At 45.1% G+C, this 26,690-nt stretch overlaps 1 protein-coding gene across 1 annotated transcript in view; it reads right to left on the reverse strand.

The window, feature by feature from the left end:
- The window catches only part of UBR5 (ubiquitin protein ligase E3 component n-recognin 5), a 672,040-nt gene extending 645,704 nt beyond the window's left edge, over positions 1 to 26,336 (reverse strand). Inside the window, 1 exon segment of the mRNA XM_029591836.1 lies at positions 25,779 to 26,336. Coding sequence (XP_029447696.1) covers positions 25,779 to 25,840 — 62 coding nt within the window. The 5' untranslated portion in view covers positions 25,841 to 26,336.
- Between the last annotated feature and the right edge of the window lie 354 nt (positions 26,337 to 26,690).

Consider the following 26,690-nt stretch of genomic DNA (forward strand, 5'->3'; position numbering starts at 1 on the left):
GGTCATCATCTTGATTGTTCTAGACTTCCTGCGTAATTGATTTCCTTCTTTCTTTTGCTAAGCGCAGTCAAGTCTATGAAGGGTCAAAGCTCTCCTCGATAGTACTGGTGAAACAATTATAAAAAGGATTAAAAATAAAGGGATCACACAGCTGAATGTGCTGTTCAGGAAAGGAAGAGCAATTACTGACCCCCAACTCAAAGCAGCCTAGCTTATTTAAAATCTGAGCACTGAAAAAGACTGGAACTTGCATTTCCAATGCTGCTAATATTCTCCTCAGATCTGATTTCATGCAGTTTCTAAACGCGCTCAGTATTAGAAGACAAAATGTATCAGTTTGGCAAATAAGCTGTTACTTTTGTAACAGAAATTAACACAACTGAATGAATCTTAAAAGGGAACAAGTAAAATGAAGTATGGGAATTTGATCATTTTCCTGTAAAGTATGGAATAGGTAACCAGCATCCTCAAGAAAAATGGTGTCTTGCATACTATTAATGGTATATTTCAAACTGCCAAAGTAGAAATATAGCCTTAGTATAGTTATATTTGCTCTTCTACTTTTTGACTCCTTTAAGGCAATGACTCTCCTCCCTATCATTTTAAGAATAAAACTGAAGATAAAGACAAATATTACAAGCATCTCATTGTATTACAATGATGCACCAAAAGGCCTAAAATATGCCTCATCACCTCTATCTAGATTTTTGAATGACAGAAAAGGAGCAAGTTTCTAAGCAGTTATGTCCAAAAGGGGGAATGTAAGCTTTGGGCAAGACATTAATATCGAAAAATGCTCAATTAAGTCATTAGCACTATGCAGAAATTGGTCCATGCCTGCTAATTTCCTGTCTTTGAGTCCTGCTAGACCAATCCTTACAAATGGAATTTCTCTGCCCACCAGATGATGGAGAAATAGGACTAAAACCTTTTTTTTTTTTTTTTTACCTCCCCCTGCTTATAGCAGAGGAAGCGAGTTAGGCATTAACCAGTATTCTTCTGTCAAAGGATAAATAACAAAAGAAAGCACAGTTGCTTACCTGTAAGAGGTGTTCTCCAAGGACAGCAGGATGTTAGTCCTCACACATGGGTGACATCATCAGATGGAGCCCAGCACGGAAAACTTCTGTCAGTTTCTAGAAACTTTGGCTGGCACACTGAGCATGCCCAGCATGCCACTATCCCTACATCCATGTGGATGTCTCTCTTCAGTCATGTACATAATGTGATGAGGTGCATGGTGTGTGTCTAGGGAGAAAACCCAGAACGGATCACTTCAGGGGGAGGCCAGGGCAAAGCCAGAAAACAGAGGCTGTAGGGGAATCAAGGGAAGACTACATTTCCCAGGCTCTTTGAGCCAAGGATAAGCCAATGGGAGAAAGGAGGGAAGCCTGATTATACACCTGAGAATGGCACCCGGGCGATGCACACACCTGAACCCATGACGACGGAAGAGGAAGGCACTGGGGATACGTTGGAGTTTAAAGGAGAGCGCAGCTCCTCAGAGGAGGAGGAAGTCATGGAAGTGGAGGTCCCTGCAGTGGAAACTACTAGCACTGACATGGAAACAGTAAGTGGGATTACTCTGTTTTGTTTGATTGTTTTGCCTGGTTTGTATTTTTTGTAAGGACTGGGAAGACCATGGCCTGCAGCACAACTGAGGGGAGAAGGGGAGTGTTGTGCTACTGCCTAGCAGGGCGGATTGCTTGCCGGAAGGCTAAGCTCATTTGTCTCCCCCAACTGAGGGGCTCGAACTTGTGTAGTTTTTTTTTTTCATTTTTGAAAGATGTGTTGGATACAAACTTCTTTTTGTTCTTACATTGCTGTGGGACGGAGCTCACGTGGACCTGCTGTGGGGGACATTAAAGCACTTGCTTAAGGTGTGTGAGAACACCTGAGGACACTTCGGAGCTAGAGAACCTTAATGTGGTACATGGAGTCCTGCAGGGTGAAACTTCCTGGGGGAGTCTGATCTGTGGACAGCTGAGCTGGGAATTCTCCCTGACCAGTGCCTCGAGACATAATATACGATAAAAGAACAAACCAACCAGGAAAACCCAACTCCACAGGGCAGCGAGTGGGTTTCATACGGACTAACATCCTGCTGTCCTAGGAGAACACCTGTTACAGGTAAGCAACTGCGCTTTCTCCTAGGACAAGCAGGATGATAGTCCTCACACATGAATGAATCCCTAGCTACAGGCCAGACCCGACCCAGAGGAACCAACAGACACTGAACCAGGTGCCAATGGGCACAATAGAGGTGCTGGTGGTGACCGAGGGGGCAGCCTGAACAAAAAACAAGGGGACCCCGGTGGAAGAGCTGGGTTCACAGCTGAAAAAGGTTATGCAGGACAGGCTGGCCATACCTGCTATCTCGTCGGCCATCCCTGTCCAGTCAATAATGTGCAGTGAAAGTATGAAGGGAATTCCACATCACAGCTCTGCAGATCTCTCCCAAAGGAACTGCACAGAAGTAGACTACAGAGGTCGCCACGGCACTTATGGAGTGTGCCGTAGCAGGGCAGGTGCAGGCCCGCCTCATCACAGCAGAAAGATACAGTCTGCTATCCAGGTGGCAAGTCTGCTTGGTAACCGCCCTGCCCAGCCAACTGGAGTCAAACAAGATAAACAGCTGAATGGACAGCTGGTGGCCCGCCGTACAGTCCAGGTAGAAGGCCAGGGCCCTCCTACAATCCAGTATGTGCAGCACCCTCTCCCCCGGGCCGGTATGAGGCCAGGGGAAGAAAGGAGGCAGCACAACGGACTGATTAAGAAAGAAATCTGTAACCACCTTGGGCAGAAATGAAGGGTGCGTGCACAGAACCACACTATCATGATAGAATCTAGTGTAGGGTGGATAAGTCACTAAGGCCTGCGCAGCTCACTGACCCTACGTGCTGATGTGATCACTATCAAGAAGACGACCTTCCATGTCAAATGCTTGAGAGCGCACGAACGTAGCGGCTCAAATGGCGGTTTCATCAGCTGGGCTAGCTCCACGTTCAGGTCCATGAAACCGCAGGGGGCCACAGAGAAGACCGCAGCTGAAGAAGCCCTCGCATGAACCACCTCACGATAGGCTGCACCAAGATGGGCGAACCATCCACATCTTGATGGTATGCACCTATGGTGCTGAGGTGCACTCGCACGGAGTTAGTTTTAAGACCCGCCTCCGAGAGGTGTAGAAGATAGTTCAGGAGGTGTCGGATGGGGCAAGAGAAGGGATAGAGACCCTTCTGCTCGCACCATATGGTGAACCTCTTCTACTTCAATGCATAAGACTTCCTAGTGGATGGCTTCCTGGAAGGCACCAGGACCCTGGTCTCACCCTCCGAAAGAGCCAGGGGTTGCAGATTCAACCTTTCACCATCCATGCCATGAGGAATAGGGCACGGAGGTTGGGATGGCACAGTCTCCCCTGGTCCTAGAAGAAGAGGTCCAAAGTCATCCCCAGAGAGACTGGATTCCACCTGGACAGTTGCCACAGAAGCGGAAACCATATCTGCTGTGGCCAATGTGACGTGGCAAGGATCATGGATCCCTGGTCCTGGCGAAGCTTCAGGAGAGTCTTCAATACTAATGGAAGAGGCGAACAGACATACAGGAGGCCCATCCCGCAAAGAACTGCAAAGGCGTCCGTGGGAGGCATGCAGTCCAACAACGGTCAGAGAGCAGTATCGGGATACCTTCCCGTTGCGGGGAGGGGGGGGGTGGGAGTGAACTGATCCACATCCAGAGTCCCCCCGACACAGAAGAGCTGATCCGCTACCTCCAGATTCAGGAACAACTTGTGAGGTTGGAAGGTGCAAGTCAACTGATCCGCTAGGGTGTTCTCTGTGCCCACCAGGTACACGTCCTGGAGAAGCATCCTCTGCACCAGTGCCCAGCTCCAGATCTGCACTGCCTCCTGACAAAGGAGGAAGGACCTGTACCTCCCTGCTTATTGATATACCACATGGCCACTTGGTTGTCCGAACGAGGATGACCTTGTTGGCCAAGCAATCCCGGAAGGTCCAAAGCGCATGTCAGATCTTCCTCAATTCCAAGCGGTTTATCTGGCACTGCGTCTCCTGCGCAGTCCAGAAGCCCTGAGTATGGAGATAATCGACGTAGGCTTCCCACCCCAGGTGGAATGATTCTGTGGTCAGCACAACCTAAGGCGAGGGTGCCCGAAAGAGAATACTGCACTCTAGGATGAGGAGATGACCATCAAGTCAGGGAGGTCCTGAGTGATAGGGACACCCGGATGCGGACCTAGAGGTCCTGGGTGGAAGCACAGGGACCATTGGGCTTGTTGCATATGGAGATGGGCGAAGGGAATGACATGCACAGCCGCGGCCATGTGCCCTAAAAGCTGCAAAATGTGCCATGCAGAAACCAGGCTGCTCATCTGGATTTCCCTTGCCAGGGAGGCTAATGCATACACTCGGTCGTGTAAACACAAAAGAATAGATGCCTGGATCTTTTCCAACACTTTATTGATGCAGAGACATGTCAAATAAAATCGCCCGACTCAGGCCGAGTTTCGCAGCTTTTCAGCCGCTGCCTCAGGGGCTACAAGTAAAGTGAACAATCAATAAAATATCTTAAAAATATTAATATTAAGATCTCATAAATATTTAAAAAGAATTTTATATAAAAGAATAAACATCCTTTATAAACATTATAAAGATCTAAATTCAAAAAATCCTAATCCAAAAAAATCTTAATTTAAAAAATTAAAGGGTGACAGCAGATTATTGTCTGAACCAATCTAATATTAGGCATACTTTAACAATAAGATCAAAATATAATGTATTCTAATACAAAAAATATTACTAGTTTACCTTCACTATTCAAATCAATGAGCTGTTTCATCCAATCAATTCTAATAGTATGCCAGCAGTACCAGACCAGCTAGAAGAAATTCAACCATTATTGGAACATCTGTACATCATGTTAAATATAATAATATGCATGTAGTATAATTATTTCTCATATATACTGTAACAATTCTATCATATATGTGTGGCTTAAAAATAATCTAGTTTTGTGCTACATCTAAATGGCTCATAAATATATAAATATTTCAGTTATATGTGCCCTTACTGGAAATCCAAGAATTAACTTCACTATTTCATCTAGGGCAATTAAAGCACCATACCTCATCTTTTAATTATGAAACGATGTAACTTAATCATATAGGGTGGCACAATATGATTCCTTAAGAATTCTTGTTGGTCTGGTACTGCTGGCATACTATTAGAATTGATTGGATGAAACAGCTCATTGATTTGAATAGTGAAGGTAAACTAGTAATATTTTTTGTATTAGAATACATTATATTTTGATCTTATTGTTAAAGTATGCCTAATATTAGATTGGTTCAGACAATAATCTGCTGTCACCCTTTAATTAATTAATTTTTTTAATTAAGATTTTTTTTTGGATTAGGATTTTTTGATTTTAGATCTTTATAATGTTTATAAAGGATGTTTATTCTTTTATATAAAATTATTTTTAAATATGAGATCTTAATATTAATATTTTTAAGATATTTATTGATTGTTCACTTTACTTGTAGCCCCTGAGGCAGCGGCTGAAAAGCTGCGAAACCCGGCCTGAGTCGGGCGATTTTATTTGACACATCTCTGCATCAATAAAGTACTGGAAAAGATCCAGGCATCTATTCTTTTGTGTTTACCTGACGGTATCATAGATCGCCTACCTCTTTGTTTTCTTACACTCGGTCGTGTGGCAGGAAGGCCTTGGCTTGTGACACGTCTAGGACAACACCGATTAAAGCCAGCCACGATGAGTGGCAGAGGTTCGACTTCGGGTAGTTGATTAAAAACTCCAGATACTCCAGGACCTGAATGGTAGGTACTGCGCAGTGCCCCGGCCTGCATGTCACTTTGCACCAGCCAGTTGTCCAGGTATGGGAATGCCTGGACTCTGAGCTGGCGTAGATAAACCACAGTGAGACATTTTGTGAATACCTGTGGCTCAGAGGTGAGGCCAAATGGAAGCGCACAGTACTGAAAATGCTGAAGCCCCACCACAAAGCAAAGATACCTTCTGTGACCTGGGAGGATCGTGATGTGTGCGTACGCGTCCTTTAGATCAAGGGAGCAAAACCAGTCCCCCTTGGTTCAACAGGGGAATTATTGTGCCCAAGGATACCATCTTGAATGTTTCCTTTTTCAGGAATATGTTCAAGGCTCGCAAATCCAGAATGGGTGGAAGGCCTCCTGTTTCTTTGGAATTAGAAAGTAATGGGAGTAAAACCCCCAACCCTGCTGTCCCTGAGGAACTGGTTCCATCGTCCTAGCCTGGAGAAGGGCCAATAGTTCCTCTTGAAGCAGCTCTAGATGCAAGACGGGACCCCACTGCAGACTAGAGGGAGAATCGGGTGGAGTGCCCACGAGATTCAGCCAATAACCTCACCTGATGATGGTCAGGACCCATAGGTCTGACGTCACGGACGGTCACTGGTCAGTGAACAAGCAGAGCCGGCCCCCTGGCACCGGTAGAGATGGTTAGCATATGTTCTCATTGCCCGTCAAAATCCCGTAGCGAGACTGGCCTGAGGGACTGGCTGTGGGCATGGGTCCCGCTGCTGGCGGGATCTGCCTCTGGCGCTCACCTGATGCGGCCTGGACCGTGGGGCCGGAGAGAAGTATTTTCTAGGCCTACAGAAAGTTCTCCTCTGTCCCGGGCAGAGTGACCACTTGGAAGAGGCCAGTGAGGCAGAGGGTCCGGCAGACAATTGTTGGAGGGTCTCGTGGTGGTCCATTAACTGCAAATGCCTCCTTGACCTTGTCACCAAAAAGATTATCCCCGGTGCAAGTACGTCCACCAGCGGGTCCTGGACCTCAGGTCAAAGGTCCGAAGCCTGAAGCCAGGCAGAAATACCTGCCACCATTACATGCCCTGCTGTCTCAAAGACAAAAAAAAAAAAAAGAAAAAAGAAAAAAAAAAAAAAAAAAAGAGACCACATAACGCCCATCCTGAAAGAGCTACATTGGCTACCCGTATACTTCCGTATCATGTATAAAGCCATGTGTGTCATCTTCAAAACTATACATCAACGCATCTCCCTCGATCTTCAAATCCCCCTCCAAGCATACAATTCGACAAGACCTACCAGAGAAGTTTACAGAGGCGGCCTCCAAGTTCCTCCCACGAAAACGACCAGACACATTACCCTCAGAGATCGGGCCACCTCCACAGCTGGCCCTTCTCTATGGAATTCCATTCCTACAGATCTCAGACTAGAACCATGCCTCCTAACTTTTAGGAAAGGACTTAAGACTTGGTTATTCAAGCAAGCTTTCCCAGACACAATCCAAGGACTCAATCCAAGGACTCCCCAAAACATTCAACCATTAACAATACCATTTGTACATAGTATTTAATTAATTTAATTTGTATTTTGTCTAACCAGTTATTCTTTCCTATCTCTTCCTTCTTCTCCAAGTTCTGTGACCCTTGTTAATTGTAACTGTTCCTTCGATCACCACAGTTTTAGTTTGATGTATTTAATGCACCCCGTTTCATGTAAACCAGCAAGATATGTCCTCATGATTGCCGGTATATAAAAAACCTTAAATAAATAAATAAATAAATAAATAAATCATAGGTAGCACGCACCTCATGCTTACCTCATTCAAGGCCCTGTTGGACGAGGGCCATGAAGGTTTCCTGGGGCTGCTGCGGTAAACCGTCCGCCACCTCCCGGACTTGTTTCCAGAGGTGGAAGGTATACTGGGTCATGTACAAGAGATAGGAAGCGATCCGGGCTATTAGCATGGATCCCTGGTATACTCTCCATCCCATGGTGTCCCATGCCCAGCTGTCTTTACCTGGAAGGGCTGACGCGTGGGTTTTTGTCAGGTTTGCCTTCTTGAGAGCCAACTCAACCACCACCGACTGGTGGGGGAGCTGATGCTTTTCGAAGCCTACAGGCTGCTGTACTAGGTACACCCCATTAGCCTTCCGGTTAACCGAGGCAATGGAGAGGGGGTGTTTCTATAGCTGGAGAAGCAGGTCCCAAAAGATCTCATGAACCGGCACTGCTACGACCTTCTTCGGAGCATCAACAAACTGGAGGATCTCGAGCATTTTATGGAGGGCATCCTCTTGTCATAAGCTGGAAGTGATAGCTTCAGCCATTACACAGACAAACACAGCGAAGGTCAAGTCCTCCGGAGAGGAAAACCGTCGTTCCTCCGAAGGGGAAGGATCCGACGGAAGGTCAATGGAATCCACCAATGAGGCGTCAGAAGTATCCTTGCCCCAGGAGTCATATGGGCCTTCGGGCTCTTCGAGACCACCTGGAGAGGGAGGGCATGGAGCCCCGGGTATGGTCTTAGGAGCAGGCGCCAGAAGGCTCAGGAGAACCAAGAGGCCCAGAAATCTAGGCCCTGGCCCCGGGGGCACCGAGGAACCTCAAGGTGCGGATGGCACTGACGGTCTTTCATCACCCAAGGAGTCCCCAGTGAAGACCAACTCGGACGCCTTGCACTTTTGAACCCTACAGAACACCAAGGGATCGCAAGGCACCGGCATCAACTGGGTTGGGAGGACACAGAGACGACGTTGAGGCAGTCCAACAACGGTTCAAGCCCGGTCATTGCAGTCGGCATCGGCGCAGGTGCCAGCCTCAAAGGCGTCGGCGAAGGCACCGGAATCGGAGAATGCACTGGTATTGGTGGCAGGGCCATCGGATCTCAATCACACAAAGCGCATTCCACCGCCAGGCTCACCCAACGATCCAACTCTGCCTCGAAGGCCTCGGACGATAGCGGAGGCTGAGAGGGGAGGGTTGGGCCCGACTCCTCCTCGGGGCTCCGAGGGGGGTCGATGTCTGGTACCGAAATTGGTGCGGATGGCCTCCTCGTGCCTAGGCCACTTATGCAGCAGGGCCGGACCCGTGCTCGGATGGGAACTGGTGCCGATGTTTATGGGATCTCCCATGGTGCTCAGCCCAGTCCTTTCCCGGCACCGAGAATGATTATCTGGATGTCCAGGACTTCGAGGACACTGAAACCGGCCCCAAAAGCTGCAGGGGAGGGATGGTGACCAGGTGATCAAGGGTAATCGGTTCCCCTTTGTCCCTAAGCATCAAGGGCGCAGTCACCGGTGTAGAGGGGTCAGACTTGCCTGAGGCGAAGACCTTCTCCATCTTATCCAGCCTGGCCCACCAGCCCTAAGGGGTCATCTGAGCACACAATTTGCAGCCACGGACATTGTGCAACGCCCCCAGGAGGAGGATGAACACTTCATGTGTATCCATTAGGGATATAGTCCGGGGACACTGGGGGCATCGGCGGAAGTCCGAGGCAGCCATGAGGCAGGCAGAAACCGCGAGGGCACAACAACCGGTGGATATGGAAGGAGGAAAAAAAAAAAAAAAAAAAAAGATTACTCGCCGACCGAAAAGAAACAGAGGGGACTGGAGAGAGGCCCAGCGCAGGAAAAGGATGTGAAAAAGAAAAATTTTTGCATAGAACAAAAGACTAGTTTTCTCACTAAAAGGCATGAGCTCCACCTCCGCGGAAAAGAAAGAACTGAAGAGAGACCCCGCATGGATGCAGGGATAGTAGCATGCTAGACATGCTCAGTGTGCCAGCCAAAGTTTCTAGAAACTTTGACAGAAGCTTTCTGAGCGGGTCTCCATCTGATGATGTCACCCATGAGTGAGGACTACCATCCTGCTTGTCCTAGGAGAAAAATGCATACTGTAGAAAGAAAAAGGGCTTCAAGTTTGGACAAGAGGGGGATCTTAATACATTAGCCAAACAGGGGCGCTAACAAGATACATCAATCATGGCAAACAGCGATGCCCCATGTTCTGATAGATCAAGGCTCTCCAAACTAGAGGTTACAAAACCTCCAGCTGGGGTCACAAGTGCCTCAAATTGCAACACTCTTTCAAATGCACATAGTTATCGTGGAATAAACTGGTGCATACAAATAAATTAAGGCAAGGTATGTGTCCAGAGTGTATAGCTGTTCCAAGTAAACAAGGTAATGTTCCAATTGTTCATTCAAGACAGCTCTTGTTTTTAAGCTTCCAAGCAATGTGTAACACAAATGCAGTACCCCGACACAGCGGCTGCGTCGGGAAGGACCCACCAAAGCAGATTCACATCTATATAAGAAAACAGTGGCAAACAGAATGACAGCAAAAAAAAAAAAAAGCATGTGGGAAAAACACGCATATATTTAATCTTATTTATTTATTATTTTTATATACCGACATTCGATCTCAATTGAGATATCACACCCGTTTACATTCAGGTACAGAGGGCTGTACCTGAGGCAAAGTGACTTGCCCAAGGTCACAAGGAGCGACAGCTGGACTTGAACCCTGGTCTCCTGGTTGATAGTCCACTGCTCTAACCACTAGGTTATTCCTCCTCCCTATATATAGTGGAAAAGTAAACATACCAATTATTGGTTCACAAAAAAATTTTAGGTTATAGGTTTGGAAGCTGAGGTATCCTGTAAACAAACAGAAAAGCAATCAACATACTATACAGTACTGTCAGTACAAAATTGCAGCCAGCAATGGAGTACAAACCAAGCGGCATAGTGAGAGGAAGGATTTAAACCAGTCAGAGAAAGACTGCCACTCCAATTTTTGCAGGTGTCCTATAGGAAAGCTATCTAATTACAGATCACAGTAAGAGACCTATAGCTGGCATATTAATGACTACTGATCCAGTTATGGCCTGAACTGAAGCATACATCAGGAGCAATAAGGAATCAAAGTAGGCCTTAAATTTCTTTTGTAAAATTTTTCACATACTTTGCTGGCCCATAATAAAGGAGACAAGCTCACATTATGTTCCAAACTTTGCACTGGGACTTAACACAAGGGGTTGTACTAATCCACAAAATTTCAGGCCCTGAGAGGTGGTGTTGGGCGGCAGCACCTCAACAAAATGGCCATTTTAGGTTGCGCGGAGCATGGTACTCAGAAGTGACCTCCATTCAACTGCCTCTAGCTCTCTAACCAATGGAGATCCAGGTGAAAAACGTTGTACGATTTTGTTTGAGTCCTTAGAGAACATCTGTGCAAAATTTTGTTTGATTTGGAGGAGGTTGAGGATGGATCCCTGGTCCACTTGATATGGAATGACATAAAAATAGTAACTACAAAAACATGATTTTATGGTCTCCCCCTTTTTCTTATTATTTTGAGATATGTGAAGTGATATATTTAACCATGCTTGATCATTCTTTTCTGTTTTGTACTGTACATATCTCTTTTTTCTGGTACAAGTTGTTCTTGTGTTTGATTGTAAATTCAATAAAAATAAAGAAAACAAATCTGGTTTTATACTGCCAATCTTATTCTCTCCCAAATTCAAAAAATGTATCAATGAGTTTTTGCACAGATTTCACATATACGGAATAGGTGTCTCTCTAAGGGGGTCATTTATCAAATTGCTTTATGGCGTTTTCGAATGCATTAATGCATGTGAAAAGCATCATAATGCATGGTGCGATGCAAATTTGGAAAAGAGGAGAAGTTTGGGGCAGGATTTCTGGCCAAGTGGGCTGGCTTCGCAACTTGCAAAACCATATCACACAGTTTCAATGCGAGAAATAACTACACCTTTTTCATTTGCGTTAAGCTATGCGATATGGCTTTATTGCACTCTGCGATTTTTTCACAAATAGTGTTTTCGAGAGAGAGAGAGAGACAGACTAGCTATAAGGCCCTTATAGTAGTGAGGTATTTATACCTCTATATGAGGCCCACCTAGTTACTCGAGGTGAGGTTTAGGTAGTAATGTAGGGGTTAGGGGCCACTTTGACATTCTGAGTGAGACATACAAACCCAGTCCATCAAGCTAGGTTGAGAGAACATTGTACAAATCTCATCTTTGTGTGAGTTTCCTCACTCCGAAGGACATCAAATCTTCCCAAGAGTGTACTGTTTTGTTTGAATGTCTCACTCTGAATGTCAAAGTGGCCCCTAACCCCTACACTACTATCTAAACCTCACCTCGAGTAACTAGGTGGGCCTCATATAGAGGTATAAATACCTCACTACTATAAGGGCCTTATAGCTAGTCTGTCTCTCTCTCTCCCCCACCCCCCAGTTGTAGGTAGGAATTGCAATTGTGGTACTTATCGCACTCTGCAGTAATACCTATGCGAAGCACTAAGATAGCCTATTTATCGCAAGGTGCGCTATTACCACAAAACACACCCCTTTTCATATCGCATGCGATATTTACTGCATTTTGATAAATCCAGGCTTAAATGATTTAAGCCACCCCATGTCTGTGTTAGTTGAAAAATGTCTTTTAGTGACAAATGTTATCAAGTTCCACTGTAAATACAAAACACGCACATAAAAACCATGTGTTCACAAATGAGTAATACTCATATGGAAGAAGAATTAAGAAAATGTACATAGTCTAAACATGGAGAACATTTCATTTCGTGGTTGTAAACAATTTTATGTAAAAAAAACAATAAAAGATTTTAAAAGAGTTGCTAAATTTGGATTTTATATTGCACAGTACAGTAAATCCACATACTAGTACAGATGTAAGCATTTATTCTATGGATAATAATTCTTCTGCCAGAATCAGTTACCATGTGAGATGGATAGCTTTTTTGTGTTCTAATTGGATGGAGTAGCCACCTAGTGATTAAAGCAGCGGGCTACAACCGGGGAAGCAAGGATTCAAATCCCACTGCTGCTCCTTGTGACTTTGGGCAAGTCACTTTACCCTCCTTTGCCTCAGGTACAAACTAGATTGCAAGTCTTGTGAGGACAGGGAAATACTTAGAATACCTGAATGTAATCGCTTTGAATTGCCAAAAAAAAAAAAAAGCAGAATATAAATAAATAAGAAGCAGCAGCAGAGTGCAACCATATTAGTCCACTTCAATGCACGGAAATAAAAGAAGGAGATACCTTTTCATTGGACTAACTTAACATTTCTTGACTAGCTTTTGGGTGCCAGCACTTCCTTGAAACCGAAACAAAAGTGAGAAGATCAGAGCAAAATATCCAGTTGCCTGAATATACAAGTGAATGAAGGATTACATTAAAAACATAATGAATATTCCCTTCCTGCCCAGCAAAACAAACATGGGACCCCCTCCTGCCCTCCGACCCCCACTCCCGGCCCAAAATAAAGGCAGACCAGCACCTGCCCAGGGATCTCCCCCTATTTAAATATAATGTGAATGGGAAGGGAAAAGAGGGGTTTCATAGCACCCTAAAACACCTTTATTTCCAGGTGCTCTACTGGTAATTTCTGATACAATGCTACACCATTGCTGTGCCCTCACTATCAGGTCAATCCAGTAACGAGCGGTAGGAAGAGCTGCGTTAGTGCCCGGCGCACCCGCAGCTGCCGCACGCACAGTGCAGCTCACCTACCGCTCGATCCTGTATGTAAACAGCTCGATCCTGTATGTAAACAGCTCGATCCTGTATGTAAATAGCTGGCAAATGCAAGCTGCATCTAAGAAGCGTCCGTGAAGCGTTAGGCCCGCACAACCCATTTTCTACTGTATAGAGCGCTCTATACAGTAACCTGGGTGCGCGGGCCTAACGCTTCACGGACACACTGGTACCTGTCATTTCAAATGTCATTTGAAATGACAGGTACCAGGAAGTGGCCAGTTCTCCAATGCTCGGGATTGTCAGCCCTCTCTCCCCTCCTCCCGAAGCAAGGCGCGAAAAGCAACCTTGCTCCGGGAGGAGGGGAGACAGGACTGGCAGTGTAAAGCGAAAAAAAAAGTGGCAAGAGCGAGAGGAGAGAGGGCGGGCAATCCTACGCTCGGGATTGCCAGTCCCCCCTCCCCCCTCCTCCCGAAGCAGGGCGCGAAAAGCAGCCTTGCTCCGGGAGGAGGGGAGGGGGGACTGGCAGTGTAAAGCGACGAAGCGACTTACTTTTTTTGCAGCCCCCTCCAGACATCGGCGAGGACGACCACGGCTCCCCTCTCCTGCCTCCAGCTGCCCGCGAAGATGGACGCCTGCACGGGCGAAAGCGGTCCCTGTTCGTGCAATTGGGCCGCTCAAGACGTGACGTCACATGCCGTGACGGCAAACGTCGTGACGTCACTCCTTGAGCGGCCCGTGCAGGCGTCTATCTTCGCGGGCAGCTGGAGGCAGGAGAGGGGGTCATCCTCGCCGATGTCCAGAGGGGGCTGCAAAAAGTAAGTCGCTTCGTCGCTTTACACTGCCAGTCCTCTCTCCCCTCCTCCCGGAGCAAGGCTGCTTTTCGCGCCTGCCTCGGGAGGAGGGGAGAGAGGACTGGCAGTCCCGAGCGTAGGATTGCCCGTCCTCTCCCCTCTCTCTCTTTTTGGCATCCATCATCGCGGGCAGCTGGAGGCAGGGGAGGGGAGCTGCGGTCGTCCTCTCCGATGTCCAGAGGGGGGCTGCTGCTCCCCTCGCTCTCTTGCTACTTTTTTTTTCCCCGTTTTTTCCGCTTTGGTTGCTTGCTTCGGGAGGAGGGGAGAGGGCTGACAATCCCGAGCGTAGGATTGCCCATCCTCTCTCCCCTCGCTCTCTTGCAACTTTTTTTTCACTTTTTTTTTTTTTTGCTTCGGGAGGAGGGGAGAGGACTGGGGCTGCCCCCGAGACCAGCACCCATTGACGCGGCCAGGGCAGGAGAGCGGGGGCTGGGGGAAAGTTTGCCGCCTACCCTTACCCCTGCCTCTAACGCAGAGATAAGGGTAGGTGGTAAGTTAGCAGGTTAAACGCGCAGCAAAACGGCAGGGTCGGGGCGCGCGTTACTGGATGGTAGGGAATAGCTAATTCGATCGTTTACATGCAATATACATGCCGCGTGCGGAAGGGGTTGCCCGGGGATTTTAAGACGCGGTAAGAGTAGGTTAAAGGAGATAGCGTATCGCGGGTTGGACTAACGCGGCCGAAAAGTGAGTAGAAAGCCAGTTAGGAGCAGGGTAACCGCGGCCGCACTTTACTGTATTGAGCTGTATATTAGGTAACGTTCAGGAAGAATATATGCGTGGTACATGTAAAGTACAATCATTCATTAAGATCTAAAAACCTGGATGTTCACCAATGACTAAATCACCACCTCCCTCACATTATCACTAAACAAAATTGTCGAACCAATGTGAGAAAATAATATCTATGTAAAATTATAATATCTACATTAACAACCTTTTCAACGAACCTTTTGAAAACTCTGTTAAACATCGAAACTTTGTAAACCGTTGTGATTGCGAAACCGAACAACGGTATATAAAACTCGACAAATAAATAAATAAATGCTCTGAAATTCCGTGGCAGTACTGAAAAATGATAACCTCACTAGGCACAAAACAGAAAAAAAGAGAGCTTTTTCCCAGTACCTCGTAAATTTACCTCAAAGACATTCTGTCTCAATACTACTCTACCACTGAGAGTATCTAACGTATTTTCCGGCATATAAGACGACTGAGCGTATAAGACGACCCCCAACTTTTCCAGTTAAAATAGAGTTTGGGATATACTCGCCGTATAAGACTACCCTTCTGTGTCACTACATAACCATACTGTATGTGGTACCCAGTATACAACAACCAGCCAATCACGGCAAGCGATGTACCTTACCGGCGATTGGCTGGTTGTTGTATACAAATCCTGCTTGGATTGGTCAGCTCTCCCTGCATGCTCAGCCCTCCCTGTCTCCAAGACTATCAGAGCGGTACCGCATCCCTCTGGCCCACCCTTGTATCCTATTACCGGTACCTCCTTCTCTGCCTCTCAGATCTCGCTCCTGAGGACTGCAGTGAAGCGGCGCAGACGTGCATGTGCGAGATCTGAGAGGCAGAGAAAGAGGTACCGGTAATAGAGATGTGAATCGGAACCGGAATCGGGTCTGATTCCGGTTCCGATTCACATCGTGGTTTTTTTTTTTGTTTGTTTTTTTTTATCGGCTGCGCCCGAGCCGATAAACAAAAAACCCACCCTGACCCTTTAAAACTAATCCCTCAGCTTCCCCCACCCTCCTGACCCCCCGAAGACCTGCCAAATTAAATACAACCCCCCACCCTCCTGACCCCTCCAAGACCTGCCAAATTAAATACAACCCCCCACCCTCCTGACCCCTCCAAAACCTTCCAAATTAATTAAATACAACCCCCACCCTCCTGACCCCCCCCAGACCTGCCAAATTCATTTACTACAAACCCCCCCCCCCCAAGACCTGCCAAAAGGCCCTGGTGGTCCAGCGGGGTCCGGGAGCGATCTCCTGGACTTGGGCCGTCGGCTGCCAGTAATCAAAATGGCGCCGACGGCCCTTTGCCCTTACTATGTCACAGGGGCTACCGCTGCCATTGGTCGACCCCAGTGACATAGTAATGGCAAAGGGCCGTCAGCGCCATTTTGATTGCTGGCAGCCGACGGCCCAAGTCCAGGAGATCGCTCCCGGACCCCCGCTGGACCACCAGGGACTTTTGGCAGGTCTTGGGGGGGGGGGGTTGAAGTAAATTAATTTGGCAGGTCTGGGGGGGGGGTCAGGAGGGTGAGGGGTTGTTAATTTCTTTTTTTTTTTTTTATATTCACTCCATAAGACGCAGACATTTTCCCCCCACTTTTGGGGGAAAAAAGTGCATCTTATGGAGCGAAAAATGCAGTAATTATTCGCCCTATAAGACGACACCCGGCGTATAAGACAACCCCCGACTTTTGAGAAGATTTTCAGGAGTTAAAAACTCATCTTATACGCCGGAAAATACGGTATTTGTTTAACGCTTTGGATATATACTTGTGAGCCCCATCTTATTATCCATGTTCTTGTCTTTATATTTATTCTTTTCTAGGTACCCTCTATTATTTTTCTTCCAGTCTGTAAGAGAGCCAACCAGAATGAGGACTGTCTAGCTGCCCACCACTCCTATACAAGCTAAATGACATGGCAAACCAAACAGGTACTAAAGGAGATACCTGGGTAACCTATGCCTTTTCCCCACTTTGATTTCTGTGCTTGAAACCCAAGGTTAAAGGCAAAATGGAGCTCCCTCTACCATAAGGTGGTGAACTCCAGTCCTCAAGGGACACAATCAAGCCTGGTTTTCAAGATATCCATAATGCCTATGGCATGAGATAGATTTGCATTCACTGGAGGCAGTGCATGCAAATTATCTCATGCATGGTCATTGTGGATATCCTGAAAACCAGGCCTGTTTGTGGCTCTCAAGGACCAGAGTTGGCCATCTCTGCTTGTATGTATCCAATGCTCTGTGCTAACCAGCATGCATTCTACTTGCCCTATTCAAACTCTGTGCTACTTCCACTGATCTCACAACACCAAGATGCAGCAACCAGAATCACAAATCAAATGTTAATCATGGTAATAGGTAGGTAGTGCTACCACTGGCCTAACTCATTTGAGAAGTTTCTGATATGTTAAGGTAAATGTAATATTCTAATCAAGTGGAAAAATTAAAAGACTATATAAATGGGTTTTTTTTTAATATGATGCATTTCCATCTTGACTATAGTGACTAGAAAGATCAAAATTGAAATATCCTTCATTAATGTGTCCAAAACCTATCACCATTGGAAAGTATACCTGCACTATTGATACCAAACATAGGGACTGATGCAATAAAATTGTATAGGAAACAGGCACTCACATTGAGCGCCCGTTTTATCTAACACGCACCCATTCGCCTCTCTTGGGCACCTGATGCGATATGGTAATGAGGTGCCACGCTAAAAAGGTCACGCTAGGGTTAAATTGTGCATCTCTAGCGCGTACTTGTCATTGAGCGCCCAAGAGATTTTGTTGTTGTTAGGAAAACGGACATTCAGTTTACGAGCGTCCCTTTTCCTGACCGGTGCACAGTCACAGTTCAGAAAAACAGACGCCAGTAAATTTCCTAACCTGACCGCCGTCAAGACTTTTTTCAAGATGTTGCTTTCTGTGGTTGCTCCTACTTAGTATCTCAACAATGTTAAATCAGAGGAACAGAAAAGCCGTATTTTTGGCTGTTTTGTTGAGGCTTGGGGTGCCTCCAGACTTAACACCAGCTCCTCAGTTAAAACGTGCATGTCGGGTGCACAGTGAATTTTTGCATCTGGGGTACTAGCTATTAGCCTCAACTCCATGGCATTTACATCTGATGAGCACTATTAGCTACGAGCTGGTTTGGACTTGCGTATCCCACTACTGCATCGGGAGTTATTCTAGTGCCTATAAAACGCGCGTCCAACTGTGAGCTAGGCTGAGCGCACTACATTGCATTGGCCTGTTAATGTCCAAAACAAGAACTAAGGCTTTGGAGTTACAAGGCACTTGAATAAAGTAAAATGACATATCTATAAATTCTCTAGTACAATGCTTTTCAAACCAGTCCTCAGGTCATACCTAGCCAGTCAGATTTTCAGGATATGCAGAGGATAAAGTTGCAAAAAAATGGGAGCAGTTCATGCAAATCTATTTCCTGCATATTCAATTCTGACTGGCTAGGTGAGCCCTGAGGACCAGGTTGAGAATCACTGCTCTAGTAATAGCAGCTCAATGGAATCCTAAATAAATATGGGATCAATGGAATAAGCTGCTCTGACCTTGCTGCAGATTTTAACTCCAGTTTTAGCACTGGTTTTTCAGTGTTTACCTAACCCCAGTATGCAACAAGGGTTTCAGCACCTGAAAAACCCATGCTAAAACAGGAGTTAAAATCCACAGCAAGGTTAGTGAGTTTCACGCTAATTGCATGATAATAAGCTTATTAGCTATCACCCTGCAATGCAAGGAGCACTACTGGGAAGGCTGCCTTGCACGCCTTCTTTTACTGCAGAAAATGTAATTCCTGGTCAGAGGCAGTGGTTTAAACTTCCCAAAGTAGAGCTGAAGGCATGAAACCCCACTCAGGCAGGTCAGGTTGGGCCAGGTTCAAAAACTTGCATTACAGTGGGAGATTTTAATGATAAGTTAGGAGCAGTTCTGCAATTTCGAAGCTCAGTTCTTTCAGAACTCTGGGGTGAATGCCAGAAGATCCTCGTGATTTGTTGCCGTTTAACTATCAGTTTTCTCTAATACATCCTCCAGTTTAACAGTGATTTGCTTCAGCTCCTCTGACTCAAAGAATAAGAACATAAGAAATTGCCATGCTGGGTCAGACCAAGGGTCCATCAAGCCTAGCATCCTGTTTCCAACAGAGACCAAACCAGGCCACAAGAACCTGACAATTACCCAAACACTAAGAAGATCCCATGCAACTGATGCAATTAATAGCAGTGGCTATTCCGTAAGTAAACTTGATTAATAGCCGTTAATGGACTTCTCCTCCAAGAACTTATCCAAACTTTTTTGAACCCAGCTACACTAACTGCACTAACCACAACCTCGGACAACAAATTCCAGAGCTTTATTGTGCGTTGAGTGAAAAAGAATTTTTCCGATTAGTCTTAAATGTGCTACTTGCTAACTTCATGGAATGCCCCCTAGTCCTTCTATTATTCGAAAGTGTAATTAACCGAGTCACACCTACTCGTTCAAGACCTCCCATTCCATTATTAGGAAGGAAATGGTTAATAAAACTGAAAATATCATAATGCCTCTATATCGCTCGGCTTGGAGAAGAGACGGTTGAGAGGGGATATGATAGATACCTATCTCACGATAGATACCTATCATATCCCCTCTCAACCGTCTCTTCTCCAAGCCGAACAGCCCCAACCTCTTCAGCCTTTCCTCAAAGGGGAGCTGTTTATCATTTTGGTTGCCGTTCTCTGTACCTTCTCCATCGCAACTATATCTTTTTTGAGATGTGGCGACCAGAATTGTACACAGTATTCAAGGTGCGGTCTCACCATGGAGCGATATAGAGGCATTATGACATTTTCAGTTTTATTAACCATTCCCTTCCTAATAATTCCTAACATTGTTAGCTTTTTTGACTGCTGCAGCATACTGAGCCGACAATTTTAAAGTATTATCCACTATGATTCCTAGATCTTTTTCCTGGGTGGTAGCTCCTAATATGGAACCTAACATCGTGTAACTACAGCAAGGGTTATTTTTCCCTATATGCAACACCTTGCACTTGTCCACATTAAATTTCAGCTGCCATTTGGATGCCCAATTTTCCAGTCTTGCAAGGTCCTCCTGTAATGTATCACAGTCCGCTTGTGATTTAACTACTCTGAATAATTTTGTATCATCTGCAAATTTGATTACCTCACTCGTATTCCTTTCCAGATCATTTATATATATATATATTGAAAAGCACTGGTCCAAGTACAGATCCCTGAGGCACTCCACTGTTTACCCTTTTCCGCTGAGAAAATTGACCATTTAATCCTACTCTGTTTCCTGTCTTTTAACCAATTTGTGATCCATGAAAGGACATCGCCTCCTATCCCATGACTTTTTAGTTTTCGTAGAAGCCTCTCACGAGGGACTTTGTCAAACGCCTTCTGAAAATCCAAATACACTACATCTACCGGTTCACCTTTATCCACATGTTTATTAACCCCTTCAAAAAAATGAAGGTTTGTTAGGCAAGGCTTCCCTTGGGTAAATCCATGTTGACTGTGTTCCATTAAAACATGTCTTTCTACAATTTTGATCTTGAGAATAGTTTCCACTATTTTTACCGGTATTGAAGTCAGGTTCAATATAGTTACCCAAATCGCCCCTGGAGCCTTTTTTAAATATTGGGGTTCATTAGCCACCCTCCACAGTCTTCATGTACAATGAATGATTTTAATGATAGGTTACAAATTTTAACTAATAGATCAGAAATTTCATTTTTTAGTTCCTTCAGTACCCTAGGATGCATACCATCCGGTCCAGGTGATTTGCTACTCTTTGGTTTGTCAATCTGGCCTACTACACATCTTCCAGGTTCACAGTGATTTTGTTCAGTTCGTCTGACTCATCACCCCTGAAAACCATCTCTGGAATTGGTATCTCCCCAAAATGCTCATTAGTAAACATGGAAGCAAAGAATTAATTTAGTCTTTCTGCAATGGCCTTATCTTCCCTAAGAGCCAGTTTAACCCCTGTCATCTAATGGTCCAACCGACTCCCTCACAGGTTTCTTGCTTCGGATATATTTTAAAAAGTTTTTATTATGAGTTTTTGCCTCTATGGTTCTGGTGTGGTCATATCGCCAACATCCTTTTCAGTAAAGACCAAAGCAAAGAATGTAGTTTTTTCTGTGATGGCAGTTTCTTCTCGGAGTGCGCCTCTTTCTCCCTGTCATCTAAGTGGTTGAACTGACACCCTCGAAAGGCTGCTTGCTTTGATGTATCTGAGTTTTTATTATTAGTTTTCGCCTCTGTTGCAAGTTTTTTAAATTCATTTGTGCCATTCTCTGTCAGTGTTTGACATCTACCTTGCCAGAATCTACATGGTCTTTCCTATTCTCTTCATTTGGACCTTTTTTTTTTTATTTTTTTTTTTTAACTTGATGCCTTTTGGGCTTTAACTGCTTCTTTCATAAGACTATTTAACCATGCTGGCAGTTATTAGGTCTTCCTTCAACCTTTATTTTTTTTCATATGTGTAATACAATTTTATCTGGCTTTTTAAGATGGTATTTTAAAATTATATCGGCACCTCATATAGATTTTTAACCCCTGAAACTGCCTGATTTAGTTTCTTCCTAATTTTCCCCTCATTTTATTATAGTTTTCCATTTTGAAGTTGAATGCAACTGTAGTAGTTTTACTTAATATTTTCCCTTCAATGATTATGTCAAATTTGATCACTATTGCCAAGTGGCCCCACCACCATTAACCCCTTAGGTCCCGAATACACTGAGAACAAGTCTAAAACAGTACCCCCTCTCATGAGTTGCAAGACTAGCTACTCCATGAAGCAGTTATTTATGGAACCTAAAATGTTACTTCCCTTGCATGCCCTGATGAGACTCTCACTCACTTAATATTGAAGTAACTGAAATCCTCCATTATTATAAATCTGTCTAATCTGTTAGCATTTCACAGTCTGTTTCAGCATCCTTATCAGGCAGACAATAGACCATTCCTACTATAACTCTTCCCCTCTGGGCTCATATCTTAGCTGAGAAGTATGGAATTTCAAGCCAAACTACTTTGTTCATAGAGATAGCAGAATGAAGTTTGTTTCCTATTGAACTTTTATCCTATTTGTCTTTATGCCAGGATGGTCAACTCTGGTCTTTAAGAGCCACAGTCAGGCCTGCTTTTTAGAATATCCATGAAGAATATGCATGAGATATCTCCGCATCCAATGGAGGCAGTGTGTGCGAATCTATCACATTCATATTCAATATGAATATCCTGAAAACCAGGCCTGTTTTTGGTAGTTGGCTACTCCTGATAAACGCAACAGGCATCTCAGAGACCTGATGGAAAGAGGATAACCAATGGGACACTGATACCAAGGTACAAAATACTGAAATGAAAGGACAGATCATATTGGTGGTGGATTGGTACTATACGATAAGGATGGCATAGAGCAGGGGTGGTCAGCTTTAGTCTTGGAAAGCCACAAATAGGTCTGGTTTTTGACACAACCACAATGAATATGTATGATATATTGTTGCATACGATGAAAACAGTGCATGCAAATCTCTCTCATGTATATTGCAGGTATCCTGAAAATCAGACTCGTTTGTAGCTCAAGAGCAGGAGTTGGCCACCCCAGGCGTATATCTTCATTTAGTGCCATACATTCTAACTCTCCAATCTTATTTTTTTTTTTTTTAAGATTTCCGGTATCTGCAAACAGACAAGTAAATATGTTTAATCTCCAGTCATAGCCTACTTATTTTTAGCAATTGATTCAGGTAATTTTGAAGCATTCATATATATCTGCTTTTCATTTAAATCTACCTGAGATACCTCAGTTTTTACTACAACATCTTTATTAGGAAATTTTTGTCTTCTCTTCTTTAACTATATCCTTTGAAGATACTGCAAACCAAAGTGCCTCTGACTGATCATCGGCTTTCCCCAATAATCTAGTTTCAAAGATGCTCTACTGACGTTTTAAATTGTTAGTACCAGCAGCCGGTTTCTGCCCTAAGGCGAAGCCCATTCTTTTAGAAAAGGCTCCCACTTCCCCAAAATGGTCCAGTTTCTAATAAATCTAAAGCCTTCCTGACTGCACCATTGTTTCAATCACACATTGAAACACCAAAGCCTCTAGCCATTTCATATAATAAGAGATTTGTTGAAATTTATTTATTTGCCCTGTATATCTATTTGGACTAAACTTTAAGCTCTAAGAAGCAGGGCCTGACTCCAACGTATAATTGTACGGTACAGTATACATTTATTTATTTAAGGGTTTTTTATACCGGCATTCATGAAGCATTCACATCATGTGGGTTTACATAAAAAAGGGGTGCAATGAAAATAACAAAGAACCTAGATAAACGTGACGAAGAGATGCAGTTACAATTAACAGGGACTATTGAACTGGGGTGGAGGAAATAAAAAGAGATAGAAGTTAATTATATACAGGTATACAATATATACAGAATACAGTATAATATATACAGCTACTGTGTAGGATATTTTGTTGGTGAGGCGTATTAGTTGGAGTTCGGGTATGCTTGCCTAAACAGCCATGTCTTGAGTCGTTTCCTAAAGGTTAGGAGGCATGGCTCATTTCTGAGGTCTGGGGGGATGGATGGAAGTAGAAGTACATCTAGAAGTACTGCGGAAATTAGCAGTGAAAATTCAATATCACTTTATGCTAAAGCTTACTTTGCAGTGAAGATGCATGTATTATGAAGGGGATTTTACATCTAAGAGAAAAATGCTTAGTTCATTTAGTCATAAGTTCTGGAGCTCACAGCCAGAGATCTGGCAAAGAGATTACTAAAAATCTGACCTTCCAGGACAGGTATTTGAGCTCAAAGATGGTTTTTACCAACTGGATTTTAACCAAGCTGATGTCCTATGATATTGCACAGCGCCTAGTGGGAGGCTTTGAATGACACAAACATTTCACAGACTGGGTAGATTTGTTTCCTTCTATAAACTAATAAACTTCATTTGCAGATAAATGGAGTCTCTTTAACACCAGACTTCAAACAATGTATAATCCATTCACACAGTTTTTGTATGGTACAAAATAAAGGTAACCAAAGCTTGCCCTCACACAAGAATGAAAACCATTGGTCTACCTGGAAGTCCTTAAGAATTCAAGATATTTCTTGACATATTAAACTTATGTACTACCATTATTTTTTTCAGCATCCAAGCCATGAGAGCTAGGGAAGATTACAGGGCTAGAAAAGAGTGTTTTGGCTCTGAGCAATCAGGTTTGGAAAAAGTACTAGCCTGACAGGTTTTATGATGGAGACCCCTAATAGGAGAAGTAACTGCATCAGTTTTGGTAAATACAGTACTATAATGATCACATCTCGTCTCAGTTTTTATTGTCTTGGCTATCAGGGGCTTAGCGTCAAGTAGACTTCTTCCTACACATGGTCAAGTTTTTTCTGAAAAGCTTTTCAGACAGGTTGGATGATGAATATAACTTATGAAAGCCCCTCCCCTACCTTTCCTTTCTCAAAATTGACACAGCTTAAAAGTCTTTTCCTTATCAAGCAAATAAAGACTTTACTTAAGATGCCCAAAAATGTTTACACCTGTTGAAATATCATTGAGAACAGTCAGATCATCAAGAGAATGCAAGAATTATATCCTTACTTTTTTATATATTGCCCCTTGTTCAATATTAGACCAAAGTGATCCACAGCAGATTAAAAAAAATGTTCAACCATTATAACAATGGTAGCGATGAAATGTTAAGATGCAGTTAAGAATTGTGTTTTACGGATATAAAAATACTTTTAGAACTATAGGTGCAGATACGGATAAAAACAACTTTGTTTGAAGTGTTTTATCATCTCATGGCAGATTAAGCTTTCACTCTGGCTTTCAGAAAATCTGTCATGGATTTCCAGACACACAAAACAGGTCAGCACTCCAGTCCAGGCAAACAAACGCAGGAACAGAGTTCCCCCCCAACACACATGTATAACATGGCGTCACCTGGCGAGGGGTCCCCCGTGGCATGCATGCAGGCGCGGGAAGGCAGGCCCGGAGCCTCCCCACTGCCAGCACATGACACACAGCAGGGCGGGCAGGGAAATGTGTCAGCGGGTCAGGACAGAGCCTGCGGGCCGAACGACGCGCTTTCCTTCCCTCGCCTGACCCACTTCCAGTTGGCAGCGCCCGACACCCTCCCGAGTAACAGAAGAGTGGAAACTTTTAAGGCTTCTCCAAAGGGGAGGGGGGCAACTATCACGTTAATCGGCAACCAGGAGGGGGATCCCCAACGACTTTTGCTTCTTCCACCCTGAATACAACGACACCCGAGCAGCAAAACCCTACAGCCGTCGAGGCCTACGCTGCGCGTTTAAAGGGCAAAGGAAGCAGGGAGGCGTTAAAATCGGCCCCTACGGAAGGGGAGTCCGGGCGGCCCTCACACACAGCCACGAAACAATCCACATTACAACAGGGCTGAGGCGCCCAAGTACCGCGTACGAGGCTGTAAAAACAAACAAAACAAAAAAAATACTCCGGGCACACATTAAAACCCCGGCAGCGCTTTCTTTCGCAGGCATGAGGTCGAATGCAAGGCCCGAGGCCAGAAATGCCTCCGAATCGGAAGAGCCCTCTCTTTTCACCCCCCACCTCCAACTTAGCCGAGCGCGGCCCGGAAAGAGGCGCCTGGAGTAGGGAGGTGGAGGGCAAAGGAAGCCCTGACTTCAGGACCCTTCCCCTCCCTAGCTAGACTTCCTGGGCTCGGCGGACACGGAGAGCTCCCCCCCCCTCCCCCGATTACCTGTCATTGAGCTGATCCTCGGTCCCCGGCAGAGGATGTACCACGAAGTGAATGGACGTCATAGCTTCTTGTTTAATTATTTTAAATCCGGTGGGGAACACTGTATTAAAAACAACAAATGATAAAAGTATCCCGTGGGGGACGCTCTGGCTTCGCCTTTAGATTTTACGGGCTCTTTTGTTTGATAAAGTAATTCAGAATAACCATGTAGAGGCTAGGGAAATAGACAGAAAGCAGGGGAAGAACCGATCCGCGGCACTCTCAGAGAGCCGCCGCCATTTTACTTTCTGCCAGTTTTTTTTTTTTTTTTCCTCCGTTCTCTCTTTCCCTCGGCCTCTCCGTAGAGGGAGACGTAAGGTTGACGCTGATTGGACGGGAAGCGGCTGAGCAAATGGATTGCCGCAAGGCGATGTGGGCTAGCCTCCGGCTCGCAGCGGGTGGAGTTTCCCTGGGGTGGGGGGGGCAGGGGAGTAGAGAGTGTGAGCGCAGGGAGCCGGCGAGGTCAGGCAGCTGGTGCGCACGCGCGGAGAGGTGGGCGCTGCCTGAACGCCGAAGTAGGCGGGCGGCACGCGCGGCTGTTTACGATTCTAGGACGAGCCCGCAGCTCATTGCGAATGGGTTTGGGGGGTTTTTTTAGCTTTTTGTTCTGACAGGTGGTGGGAGGGCGCACTACCTGGGAGCTTGTTGTGGGTTGGTGACTACGCATGCGTGTCACCTACTTCATTTTTGATCCACAAATCGCAGCCTGTCCGTAGCGTGAGGATATAGAAATGGCTTGGGTTATGGTGAATTCTCGCTGTGTTAATCCGAATCAAGTTGTTGAAAGTTGGGATGCGCTTCCACACTAGATACTGTAGTATGGTTGCCCTGTTAGTCCAGATGAGCGCACGGAAAAAAAAAGGTTAACAAATT

Source organism: Rhinatrema bivittatum, chromosome 2 (genome assembly GCF_901001135.1).
Source record: "Rhinatrema bivittatum chromosome 2, aRhiBiv1.1, whole genome shotgun sequence".
Taxonomy (NCBI): Eukaryota; Metazoa; Chordata; class Amphibia; order Gymnophiona; family Rhinatrematidae; genus Rhinatrema; species Rhinatrema bivittatum.